Here is a 13,437-nt window from a genome sequence, read left to right as displayed (position 1 = left end):
AAAAACCACTGCTGTCCTTCCTTGTGAAAATCCTAAATTTCAGTGGGTAGACAAGTCATGCCACAACGTGGCAGAGGATGAACAGAGCACAGGGTTTCCTAATGACGATCAGCAGGGTAAGTAAGTTACTTCTACGCTACATTTGGGAAAAAACAAAAATGCCCACAGGCATGCTCACAGACTGAAATTTGTGTTGTCCCATGCCCTCCTCCTGCCTGCAGTTTCCAGGCAGATGAAGTCATGACAACCCTCCCAACCCCCTGCAAAACAACTTATTCATTCAGAAATGACATAAAACTGAATCTGACCTGACCCTTCAGTCACATTTCACTTCTCCTCCGACGCTTTGGGCTCTTACCTGGTGCAGTTTTGTAAGACATAGTTCTGGTGGGCATGGGTGGTGCGCTCTTCATAATATGACTTGGTGCCACCTGCAGACCTTGCCGCTGCCTCTTCAGCTCCTCTTCTCGTTCCTGGGCAGCTCTGATCTCTTCTTCTATCATCGACAAAGTCCGCTGCTTCCTTGACCGTAACTTGAAAGGGCCCACAGTCACTTCAGGCTCCTGCGTGGCCAGGATGGAGGCGGTGCTCCTCAGCTCAGCGGCCTCTGAATACTTGCTGAAATAGCTGACTTCATGCCTACTTTCCTCCACAAGGAACGGCTGGTTGGCTGAGTACACAGGCGACTGCTGCAAACTCTTCCCTTCCCTGAGTTCTGAGTCTTCCTCTTTTGAAGTCTTTGGTATGGTGTCCCTTTTTTCCTGAACAGGTGAAGACACCTGGGGTGGCTCAAACATTGGGTTCTGCTGCTCCTTGGAGGCTGGAGCTGGCCCGGTGGTGGCTGGCTGCTCTTTGACTGAGATCTCCTTCTCCGCTGGGATTTCTTCTTCCTTGCAGTTTGCTTTATCCGCCTGCTCGGCTATGGCTTGTTGGATGGCGTTTTGAACCAACAGGCCAGCATGGTACGCCAGCTGGTCATCAATCAGCATGGAGTCTGCCCCAGCAGAGGAGGGTGAGTCACAGCCCAGGTCACTGAACGACTTGGAGATGCCTTCGCCCCTGCACTCAGCCGGAGTGTCGGCTTGAGGGGTCTGTGGCAGGGAGAAATCGGCCAGCGAGCTTTCCTGCAGGGCGCTCATGGTCTCATTGGAGGCACCACTGTCGCTGATGTTATCCATGCTGAAGTCATTGGAAAGGGTCTCCAGGACGGTAGTATCCTGAGACCTGACAGACAAGTCATCCAAACCGGAGTCAAGCTCCTCTGGAGGGGAAGAGGCACTGCCTGACTTTGGGAACTGGTCTAGCACACCCTGTCCATCATCCTTCACCACTGTGAAGACAGCTCTCGCACTCATGAATTCTCCATCCTCCGCCCACAGTTTTGAGGCCTGTCCGGCTCTGGGGCTATCACTGCATGGTAATTCTCTTACTGGGTCAACAGCGGTAGTCTGAGCACTTGTATCATCTTCTGAGGTACGGGAGACCTTCTGTGCTTTGACAACAGTGGCATTGTTACCCTCAAGCTGTCCTGTTTGCCCACACACTGAAACGGGTCTTGTCATGGAGGACAGTGGCCTGTCTACATGCGGAGAATTGAGGCTTTTGTAGAAGGGTTTGATGGAGAACATTTTGGGTGTTCCTGACCGTCTTGGTGGTGCCTGACCCTGAGATGGACCTGAATGTTCCATCAGCTGGAACTGCTTTCTGGCAGCTGAGAAATCAATTTGCTCTGTGACAATATCCTCTTTCTTGATATTGACTGGCTCTGGTGGTACAAAGGAGCAGCTGACTTGTTTGGGGGATGTTGGTGTTACACCTTGCTGCTGCTGTCTCTCCTTGCGCTCCTTGTACTTCTTGTGGGACTCCAGATGCTCTTCATCCAGTTGATCCTCCAGGGTCTTCTCTTGGGGAGGGTTCCACCATTTGGTGGCAATGTTGGGGTTTTTCTTGACAGCCTGGCTTTTAATGAGTTCCCTTCTTTCCTTTTCAAGTTCCATCATTTCCTCCGATGGTCTCACTTTGCGGACCCTGTATTTTTCCTTCTCTTCCTCATCGTCAAAGAGCTTTGAGGGCTTTTTGTCTTCATGAAAGGCTCGTAGTTCAAACTTAGCCTCTTTCTTAAGGGTTGTAAGAGTTGTCTCTCCATCCTTAGAGGATCGTCTAGAACTGTTTGAAGAAGTGGGACTTCCTGGCACCTTCAGACTCTCCCCAGTGTCTTCTTTCAGTCCACCCAAGGAATGGCCATTAGATTTCAGGGTCTCATCTGTTATGCTACCTTCACGTGGTTCAACTACCAAGGGTGCCTGCTTGTCAGTTACATTTTCTTCCCTTTCACTGGGTACTGAATCATTATTGACATTAACAGATGCTCCCGAGCCATCCATAATGGAGACTGCACTTGGTTCAGGGGACGATGTACCATTAAAGGTATTATCTGCAGCAGAATCACAGCAATTTGCCTCCAGCACTTCATCTAGGTATCTGATCTCTTTAGCAACTTCACTGTCCAGAGATTCGTGCCTGTCCTTAAGTCCATTGTGGCTGGCAGCAGGGGAAAAGTAGTGGGTTGGATTGTCTATAGGATGTGGTGAAGCCACTGTGGTGATGCTTTTATGTTCAGAAACTGGAACTTCAATTTCCATTTTCTCTTCCTTTGTAGCAAGCACAGTAGCTGGCTCCAAGGAATTGGCACAGTTTTGGTCTCTGTTTTTTCTCAACCTGATGTCATCCTCAGGGATTCTGGAAGATTTCTAAAATGAGAGAACAAAACCATGATGAAGTCCTAAAAAGCAACATTTTTTTTTTTTTTTTTCAGAGTAAACACCATCTGGAAAGCAAATCCTAGCACTTCTTAAACTTGAGATTAAAGCAGCCCCTCAGAGTGTGGGAAGGCAAGGCACATCATCAAAACAAAAGATAGAAAGTTACTTTACCATAAGCTGGACAAGGCACTAAACCAACAACAAACTTTCATTTAAGTATCTCCCATCTGCTTACCATCCTTACTTTGTCATTATTGCATGCCTGTGTCCTGGTTTGCCACTAAAAATGAGCTTTGGATTTCCAAGTTATTAATGACTTGGCAGTTTAGGTTCTTTGAAGGTTTGCACATGCAGGACACAACACCTATCATCTTGGTATTTTAAAAATGCTTTCTGTGCCTAATGGAAATCTCATAATGCTTCTACAGATGAAAAGTATTACTGCCCCCGTTTTGCAGAAACATATGCTAACATGCAGGAAGAGTTGGTGATTCATCCCAGGTTAGGAAAAAAGACATGGCAACAGCAGGGAATGTTCATTTCTCAGTGGATCAATCCTGGTCATCAAACGCAGGGTAGAATTACATGGTGCTGGAAAGACACGGGGTCTTTCTCCAGCCCACACGGAAACCCACACGCAACTGGACCTGGGAGACAGGAAGCGTTTGCAACTCCCACGGCATGAAGACCACCACAAGGAGCATGACAGGCACCAGAGTCATGGTCTCCTCCCTCCCACGGCTTTGATCTGCAGTGCAGATGCACTGGATTCATATTTCTCCCTGATGTGTTGTCTCTGCTCTCAAGGAGGGTATTAAAAGAAACACTATTTATGTTTTGGTATGGACAGATTTTACTGGTCAAACAGCCTAGTGAACTTCCCGTGAGTAAAGTCTGAAGGAACTTCTCATTAAGCTGGTAACATGTTATTGAATTTCTCAATAATTCTTTACTGCTGAAAGGCAAAAAAAGTAAACACCAAAAGAAAAGAAGAGGGCATTTTCAACATTATTCTTCAAAAAGAACTTGCTAACTTTTGCTAACTCTTCCTAACTCCTGAAAACCAAAAGTGACACATCTATTTGACTAACACTTTAAAAGAGAAACTTGGTATCTGAAGTCTCCAGCTCCCTTTCCACATGTGTTTCTATGTGTGAGGCCTGGGCTTGGGAAGCAAATGGCACTGATCAAATGCTGTGAACTCAGTGGCCACCCAACAAGGGCACCATTGTCTGCTACTCACCCCCACCCTTGCTGTCCCTTATCCTGCATGCTATTAATACACACTGCAGCAGAAGATGATCAGCTAGGAGCACAACGGCACTTACCAGTGACCTGAACAATCACATTGCCTCTGGGTTTATATAGGCAGTAAAATGCATTTGACACACCTTAAGGAATTACGGCCAGCCAGCCAGAAGAACTCTTTCTAAAAGCATTTTGAAAGAGTTTTTGGTGTAATTATGTAGTTGTACACAATTGAAGGTAATGCTGGCTTCAGCCATTAGATACTTTCTTCTTAATTGTGCTTAAACATTGGGAAAAACCTTTAAAAACATTCAGACAACCAACCTGCTTTTGACTATATATTTTACTTGACATACTTCACTCATTCTACTTTCATTTCACTTTCTGTGGCCAGTTTCTTCTTCAGTCCTACCAAGCATATAGTCAAGAAATCAGATGCTTTGCAAACAAATCCAGAACAACCAGTAACAAAGTCCTTACTTTTTTGAGTGGGCACAGCAGGAATGAAAGAAAAAACTTTCTTTTAACATGAAAGGGCAAGAATTGCTCTTGATTTGCCTGAAGAGCTTCAGGTTTCATGACATAACAGGTAGTCAGGTGACAAGACTAAGACTGCAATACCTTTCTGATATTTTGAGTTTAAATCTCCCCTGCCTGACTTGCTGGTGCAAAACAGGGAATGTTGCTACCTGGAGCAGTCTGTGCAAAGGGACGTAAACGTCAATGCACGGCTGCTGGCTGTCCCCTTTCACACAAACCATGAGTATGCCATCATACTCCTGCTAACATTTGCTTCTAATCAGACAGATCAAAGCTGCTAGTGACATTGGTAGCTAACTACATGTCCTCTGTAGCCGCAAGAACACATCTTCAACGGATGCAGAAAATCAAGTAACGAAGCTATGCACCCCAGCCACTGAAACACATCTCCCTGCAAAGCCAAACCAGAGCTGAAGGCCCCCCCAGTTCTGTGCTTCTAGTATCTCCATGCCATGGAGCTGGGAATATGCCCCCGGTTGTCCCAGAGACCCCATTCACTAAAGCATGTCTACTTCCATCACTGCTTTAATGTATGAACCATTTCAGATCACACGATGTTTGGGTATTCAAGTAGGGAACAGAACCACAGGCACAGTATTTTACCAATTTCCTAACGAGTAAGAGCCCATCGTCTCATCATAGCTGCAATCCATAGCTCACAATTAAGGCATATACACATAACTGTCTAATCAGGGCATGCATTTATGACAGTATGTAATTCTGAAAGTGCATGTGTCTGTGCAATTAGTGTGGCACATGTAATTATGTAGTAAAACAGACAATTATGCAGTAAAACCTATGAGGAAACATTGCTACTTATGGGAGGGAGCCTTTCTTTGCCCGGGATTAGTAACTGAGCAAGGAAAAGGGCTCCCAGCAGGGCAGAGAAGCCAGGGAGAAATGCTAGAGGAGGAAAAAATAAGATTAAAAAAACCACCCAGTTTTTCCTTCAACACATTCTGGCAGAATCTGGGGACAATTTTGTGAGGTCATAGCAATGAGAGTATGCTCCACACACTCCTGTGAGGAGCAGAAGTCAATCTACTGATGAATTACCTGAAGAAGATAACTGAGATCACAAGGATGGAAGCAGCTGACAAAACAAAGCTTTTCAAGACAGTCCAGGCCACAGAGCCTGTCCAGAATAACTGGCTGGGTCTAGGAAAAAGGCACACACTGGGATGACGACAGCACGGGTGGGAGGAGGGTGGTGGGATGCACACAGACCCCCTGCCTCAGCTGTTTGGCAGAAGGAGGTGAGCTTGCTTGGAGGCTGCTTTTGCTCCTCAGTGATGAGTATGTACCAACAACTTTGTATTGCCACCTACAGGGAGGAGGCTTTTCAAAGCCTGTCCCATTACAAAGGCCTGTAAATGGGAAAAGGGCGGCATTCAATCCTAATTGTAGTCAGCAATGTTCACAGTGATTCCCATACAGTGCTCATCTAGACCCAGATTTTCCAGAAGCTACTGTTACATTTACACAGTCTCTGAATGTGCATTCATTTCTGTTTAAGTCAAGATGCAACAGGGTAATTAGTGTCATTTCTACAATGCTGTTGCACTTTAGTAAACTGCAGTTATTAGCAGCTTAGAGAATTATTAGCATATTTCCTCCTTGGTTGAATTCTTCATTTACAAAAGTGTAAGTGTTTGGGCAATCAACTCTTTTAGAAGGGAAAAAATGTGGGTGTGCTACTAGCAATACCCAGCAAATGTACTGCCAGTGCCTTCCTTTGTTTGATGCAATCCAAAATGCCTATGACAACAAGTGGGAGGCAATCCTTCTGAGCCACATTGACATTCTTCTGAAGCAAGGGGGGGGGGGGGGGGGGGGGGGGGGGGCAGAAGATTAAACAACTAAAAAAATTTCATGGTTTAAAAAATCTAAAACATGATTTCCTCATTGTGGGCTTCTACCAATCACTCCAGCCAAGTTTCAGGACAGCTTTTCATGCTGTTGGTCTCCTGGCATCATTAGCATTGTCAACTTTCCATTTCTTCAGGTTTCATCTTCCTTTGGAGATGTCCTGTACTGCACCTGCTTCTCCTCCCACTGCCTGATCACTGAGCCAGTGCTTTGTTCAACTCAACCCTTTCCCTTCTGCTCTTGGATCTAACTCTCGGGCCTGCCATGCCTCTAGCAGTTTTAGTATAATAGTGTAACTTAAAATCACATTTGCATATGGTTGACTGGCTAATCCACACCTCCCTGCTGATGTCAATCATCTTCTCCCTCTTCACCTACTGTCTTGGCCCACCTTTCTGATGTGTCTTTGCAAAGGAGAAGGAACCAAATGATGCATTTTCTGGGGGGTTGACTCTGGCAAACCTTCATGAGAGTGGCTGCTTTCATTCAGCTTATCCTTTTGAAGAATGCAGTCACCATCTGCATCACAGATGGAGCCAGTCCCAAGCACTGCAAAGATATAGAAGTCATCTGCACCTCTGTGCTTCCAGATGACCACCCTGTACAGCGAGAAAACCCCTAGCCAACATAGGTATTGTTCCACTCTTGCTAGCAACAGCAAGTATTTCTTTAGAGAAGCTGTTTTCTGCAAAAGAATGGTATGACACCAAAGTGTTGCAGTTCTTAACCAGCAAGAAAAGCAAGAAAAGCAAAAGCAGAGTCATACAAGGTGCTAGCACCCATCCTTCATAGCTCATGTTCACTACCACACAAGAGGTGCTCAGAAAGGTGCCACCGTCCCACCTCATCCCAGATGGGAATGACAGCCCAAACCACTGTGATGGCTCCCATCTTACGCCAGCTGGTGCACTCCATCCCTCCCACGGGAGGCTCTCAAAGGGTGGCTGCCACCCCATCCACCTCCAAAAATGTGGTGATCCTCCTCATCACTGGAGGGACAAGAATGCTCCAGGTGGGAGCCTTTGCAGAAAGCAATCTGAAGAAATGGGCCAAACACTTTGTGTTTTGGATGTGGCCTGTTTGGGTGATCTAAGAGAAAGCAGCAGCAGAGAAAAACTCTTCAAAAAGATCCTGGAATTGAGGTAGAAAAGGGATGCAGCTGATGATGCAGGGCTCAAGGAAAGGAAGGGGATTTCTACTCACGTTACCTACTTGAACCATGTCTTTTCATTAAAAAAAAAAAAAAAAGCCCCAAACCAAAGTGTTAGTCTTCTTGCTCCTGTGTGAAAAGGTCCCATTTTTCCATATATTTTTATATTGACCTCTAAGGGTTTTAAAAATACTATGGAAAGTGTTGTCCAGAAAAATTACAATTTTCGCTTAATGAAATTGGACAAAATTCAAGTTTCAGGAAAAAAAAAAAATTATTCCTAAATCCCGTTGCCAAAGTTTGTTGAATTTAAGACATATTAGGCACATGCTGGCACTACCTTGAATAGTTCCATTCATAATCCTACTTGCACACAAAAAGCAAAACCTGGCCTGTTCCTCTCACAGTGCAGTACACAGTGTCTTCAATACACAGATGGAAGCCATTTCCGATGACCAAAATGTGTAAACACTGAGTGTCACAAGTGACATTCTCCATAAGTAGCTCTCTACGCTCTCCAGTGACTTGTCTGAGGTAGCCAGACAGTACAATAGGCAAATTTTCTTTATGAAAAGGTGGTTTATCTCCTTCTGAGCACTTCAGAAATTATAAGAGTACAATCTAAAAATCAATGCAGCTTCATACTACCTCCCGCTAAGAAGCAGCAGGGGGCTTTTTTGGAATACAGATAGTAATAAGGGACATGGGGATACAGTGCCCAAACAAGTGGCTACTTGGAGAGCTTGCTGTGTGACATGTTCTGAGTGGTTTTCCGTATGTCCTTTTTCTTCTGTTTTTGAGGAGTTGTGATTGCATTTGCTCAGAAAGCACATGAAAGGCTTTGCAACATTCTTTTTCATTCCAGCTGAGCCACAGGCTTCAGCTTGCCCATGTGACACACTATAAAGCTATTTTATCAAATCAAAGTCCAATCTTCTTTTGCTGCTGTAATAAATTAACGATGGAGAAAAATGGCTCTAAAATTATGAATACTTTAATGATGAACATATACTGTATGGTAGGATGTTTTAATGATGAGCACGTAATGAATGATACCATATTTTTCCAAACATGTCTCTATAGCTCCAGTATTTTATGTGCCCTCAATGACAAATAGCTGAGGTTTTTCCTGAGCAAACCAGGATCCACCTTTGGAATAACCCTTACTAATTCCCACTAACTCCAAGGTATGTAAATTGGAAGCAGTTTTTTACAGGTAGGAAGCCACCTGATCCTTTATGCCAGTTATTTTCTCTTACTCCCTAAAAATACAGATGTGGTCAGTCTGTGAAGAATTTGCAACCCTCATGACTGGAATTCAACTATTGCTACAGGGGTAAAAAAACCAGGTATCTTCCTTTTTTAAATTAAATGCTTGTGCAGCTGTCGTAAAAAAACCAACAACCCAAAAGTCTAACGACTTTTTATTAAATATTTTCATTCCTGCAAAGAACTGTAATTGCATGAAGCACCTGCATGGACAAAGCGATGTATACGGAAATGAATGTTTAGGGACAAAAGGCTGCTAACTTCTGAATGAAAAGAAATATCACCTCTGATAAAGAAAAAACCATTCCTGAGGTTATTAGAGTATGATGGTTACATAGCTGGCTCTAGGGAAAGCAGTATATATTGAAGTGGTGTAGACTTGGATACTACAGTGTGCAGGGCTGGTTAGCTTTGCTGTGAAAGCTCTGTTCAGTTCTACAGTAATCCAGATGCAAATCTAAAATTACAGGAAGCTGTGATTAAACTTTCATTCAGAAACAGCAGCACCATTTGGTACTGCCACGCTCCACCCCCTGCATTTTCTGTCAGCATCCAGATAAGACAATGCCCTGAAGAGCTCCAGAATGGCGTTCACACACATGGGAAGAACCAGGAGCTCCTAGTACCCAAGACATCAGTAAATCGGTGATAGTATGATTGCAGGTACAAGAACCTGAATTTAAAAGAGGATTCTCTTGTTCTCTGCACTGTTAGCTTCTCGTAATGTAGGTCAGCCTGAAGGTGCAACTGAATTAGAGCAGTAAATGCATGCATAAGAAGGCATTTCACCCAGAAAAATGTGTTTTTCTCATCACTCTCATCCATTCAAATCCCAGTCCTGATGCTCCTTTCACTTCCAAATTGATTTTTATCTCAAAAGAAAAATGCACAGTTAAGTATTATTTCTTCTATTGCTTCACTCACTTCCCTAGGACAGAATGACCAGGACATTACACCCTGTGTGAGGGCACAGGAAATAAACAATGCTGCAGAGAGGCAGCACTAGACAAGGTCAATACAAATGTTTTAGCGTATTAATCAACTACAACACCACAGATGGTTAGTACTTTTTAACTTTGTTACACATTTTTCCAAAGGCTTACTTTTCCATGCCTTGTCTCTAAAATCTGTCTTTGCTGAAACAAGAATGAATGCTTCCAACAGCTGGAATATTTGATTTACAGAGCATGTGGTGCTAAGTCACTTAAAATGGTAAATACGATCTCCTGAAGCAGTCTCTAATGCTACCTAGGGAAGTGCAATGGTTTGCTGGAGGAAATGAAGAGCACCACATCCAACTAACACATAAGGAACATCACACAATTAGAAAAATTGTCCACTACCTTGCAGGGAATACAAGTTATGATACAACCCTTAAGGAACAGAAGGAGAATTTCTTTTTCGCAGCTGAAAGTCACAGATGAGGTCCTGCACCATGAACTGTTGCATTTGCAGAGTCCACTTCAATAGGCTCCCATCAGTTGGTGCTGATGGATCCAAGCTCAGAGCTCAGGGCTCTGTTGCTAGTAGCACTCTCTCACATTCAGCTTCTGGCTTGATGTCAATTGAAAGCGGAGAAATCCCAATTGAATAAGGACAAAAAAATGTTCAGCTTAACGGAGTGCTCAATATATGTATGAAGTTGAGCAGAACATGGCTTCTGAATGTATGCATGAAAAACCAGAGTTTCACAAAATGTTGCAGTTGAAATCTGCCCAACAGCCATTGAGGATGGAACAATTGCTCTGGTAAAGCATGATCTAATCCCAGCGGGGAGGGGAAAGGACGCTGAACTAAGCCTTGCTTTTAATACTCTCTAACCCATCTAGATAATGTCAGCACAAGGAAAGGGTGACCTTTACGGTCACGTGCATGAAAAAACAATGAGACAAGGGGATTTCCAAAATTCCTTACTCTTTTCATTGGGGGCGGGGAGTTCCTGTTCCATCTAAAGAACCGAGCTACAACCCTCCTCTGTAAATGCAAGATCTAGAGAAAAATACTGGCATATTAATAATTTTGGTGCATGAGAAAGGGACCTCCTGAGGAAGGAATTCGGGTTAGGCAGGGGCAGGAGTAAGGCAGTAAATGGAGACAAAAGGCCACACAGTTCACTTGTTCTCTGAGCAGATCTTATGGCTGCTAGGAAAACTGTTTTAATACGTTAGAGGAACAGAGATAAACGTGCCTTAAGCACACAAGTAGGCTTTCTGAGATGTATTAGTATTGAAGTCTTCTGATGATACAGATTCTTTCACTGGCTTATACAGTTCTGTACATCTTTCATAAATGGCCTAAACTGCATTTTCTAAACAAAGATACGTGATCTTACTATGCTGGAGCTCCTTCACCCCTTACTTTCAAGGGCAATATAGTAGGAACTGAATACTTTAACTGAAGCAAGCACCTACAAACCTTTGCAAACAAAGCCCAAGTTTTCACTTTCTTTCACTTCTCTGCTTCACAAACACTAACTGCTGGAGATCATACTGTTTGTAACTATTTCCTAAAGACTAAGTAATACTTGCTGCACTTCTAAAGGGCATGGCTGTTCAAGATCTACTGGAGTTTGACAGCTAGGAGTGATGCCGCAGAGAGGGCTAAAGGGAAAATTATGCTCAGAAATGTGAAAAAAAAGGCTAAAAACCTCTTTCTCTTTGAGAGCTGAAGAAGGTTAAAAATTATTATTGATGCTTTGCCTCTATCAGTAGGACTTGTTACAGCTGCTCTCATCCATTAGGTTAAGACCCATCACAGCGAAATCTCCTTAAACAAAGGTATGCCTAGGTAACTGCATGGTGCAGCACATCTCACCTGATGGTTGACTGCTCTGCCCAGAGCACAAAGAGCAGGACAATGTTTATTTCACTGCAGGCAGTGAGCCTTGGGAGGGTTAGAGTACCAGGGCTGAACCAGCCAGCTAGCTTGAGCACTCTATGCATTGCCTTCTTCCCATTTTTTCAAGGAAATGGGCTGTTTTCAAACCAAGAGACCCCTAAAACTCCACAAAGAGAGTGCACATAGTGGCTTAAAAAGTTCACAGTTTATATTTAGCTTTACCCAAAATGTATTTTAGGCTGTTACATCCAGACTTAGGCAAAAGCAGATCACTGGAAAATTATCAAAGGAAAACTGAGAGGACATTAAGAAAGAGGAAATCTAGTTTAGTCCTAACTCAAAAATCACTTGAATTACATAAGTGGAGAGGGGGAAAATACTATGGTGAGCAAAGGACATAACTGAAGTCTCTGCCAATAGCTGTGTTACGCACACAAGTGGGAAGAGAAGCCACTGCCAACGAGAGCCTGGCGCACCACCTCCCCTGAGTCACGCTCTCCACTGTGTCACCACGCTCACAGCCCATCAGGAAACCACCACAAAAAAATGTTTTCACGCCAGTCCCCTTTGCCAGAAACACACCATGGTGAAAACAGCACTTGGGCTACAAGCTAGAGGTTTTACACAAGAGCCAAAACCTTGTAACTCTAGTGGACTACAATTCGCAGGGCTCTTTCTCTAAGGGCATGCATGTAATTTAACTTTCTGGATGGTGCATGTAGAAAAATACCCATTCAAAGACACACACCCGCAAAATGAAAACCGCTATCGTTAAACGATGAGTCCTATGTAGCCAAGGGGACTTTGACACACCCTTTCAACAAATGGCCAGCAAATAAGTAATATTTAACAGAAAAAGAAGTCAGACTACAGGGTCTACAGAACAGTTTTGCTACTGAGAGGCCAGATGTGTACAGTCTCTATAAAGGAGGATGTTGCTAAATTCTCCACATGCCATTGCTGTCCCCAGGCTATAAATATGACCTACCATGTGAGTTGTTAGGCGTTGTCAGCAGTTAGCAACTTCATCTAAGCTTTGTTCATTACACTAACTAAGCACTACAGTCATGTCACTACCTCCTGCAGGAGAATATTTCATTGAAAGTGAGACTTGGATAGGATTTTTTTCTAATTCCTTATTTGGGAAAAAGGCAGTTGAGAAATCCCAGGGAATAAGACATTCCCTTTCAGCACCTACTACTTCCCGTCCCTCTGCCCCTGCTCGCCTCCTCTCTTCCAACCAAAGACTCATTATTCCTTCTTTTCCTGCTGAAAAGCCACTGATTAAATGACCTACAGCACATCTGGACTACATTAGGATATTATTTGATTAAGGCATTCATCAGTTGCTCTTTCAGCAAGTGGAGAATTAAGATAATGGTGAGGGAAAATGGTGTTAACTGAACCAGCTATTCCAGCTCAAACTGCTCTGCTTGAAAAGTCCGATTGCTCCAGTCCCTCAGTTGTGGGTTCTTTTTTTCTAATTACAGAAAAATGAAATAAATACTGGATAATTCATTTAACGTTGGCAAGCTCATTAATGACAAGTAAGCTGTTACATTAAGGGTTGCTGTCATCTGTATTTCTCAGATAATTTGCTATCTGATAGGAAATGCTTGCTTGCAGGTATTTTAAACAGTCGTAAGAAGGCTCCCATTACACTGCAAGCAGCACCTCACATTTCTGTACAAACAGAAGTTTGACACATTCTGGGTCATGCTGCTTTAGTGGAGAGGGGGAACAGACTAAAACAGCTTAACC

At 43.6% G+C, this 13,437-nt stretch overlaps 1 protein-coding gene across 7 annotated transcripts in view; it reads right to left on the bottom strand.

Annotated features, from left to right (window-relative positions):
• PALM2AKAP2 (PALM2 and AKAP2 fusion) overlaps nucleotides 1-13,437 on the bottom strand; it is a 272,860-nt gene that overhangs the window by 21,628 nt on the left and 237,795 nt on the right. For all 7 annotated transcript variants that reach the window (XM_030003825.2, XM_030003827.2, XM_030003826.2 and 4 more), the window contains one exon: nucleotides 359-2,750. In XM_030003825.2, coding sequence (XP_029859685.1) covers nucleotides 359-2,750 — 2,392 coding nt within the window. The remainder of the gene's footprint in view (nucleotides 1-358; nucleotides 2,751-13,437) is intronic.

The sequence above is a fragment of the Aquila chrysaetos genome, chromosome Z (genome assembly GCF_900496995.4).
Source record: "Aquila chrysaetos chrysaetos chromosome Z, bAquChr1.4, whole genome shotgun sequence".
NCBI lineage: Eukaryota > Metazoa > Chordata > Aves > Accipitriformes > Accipitridae > Aquila > Aquila chrysaetos.
Note: the sequence above shows the minus strand (reverse complement) of the source record. Positions and strands in the feature narration are given on the sequence as shown.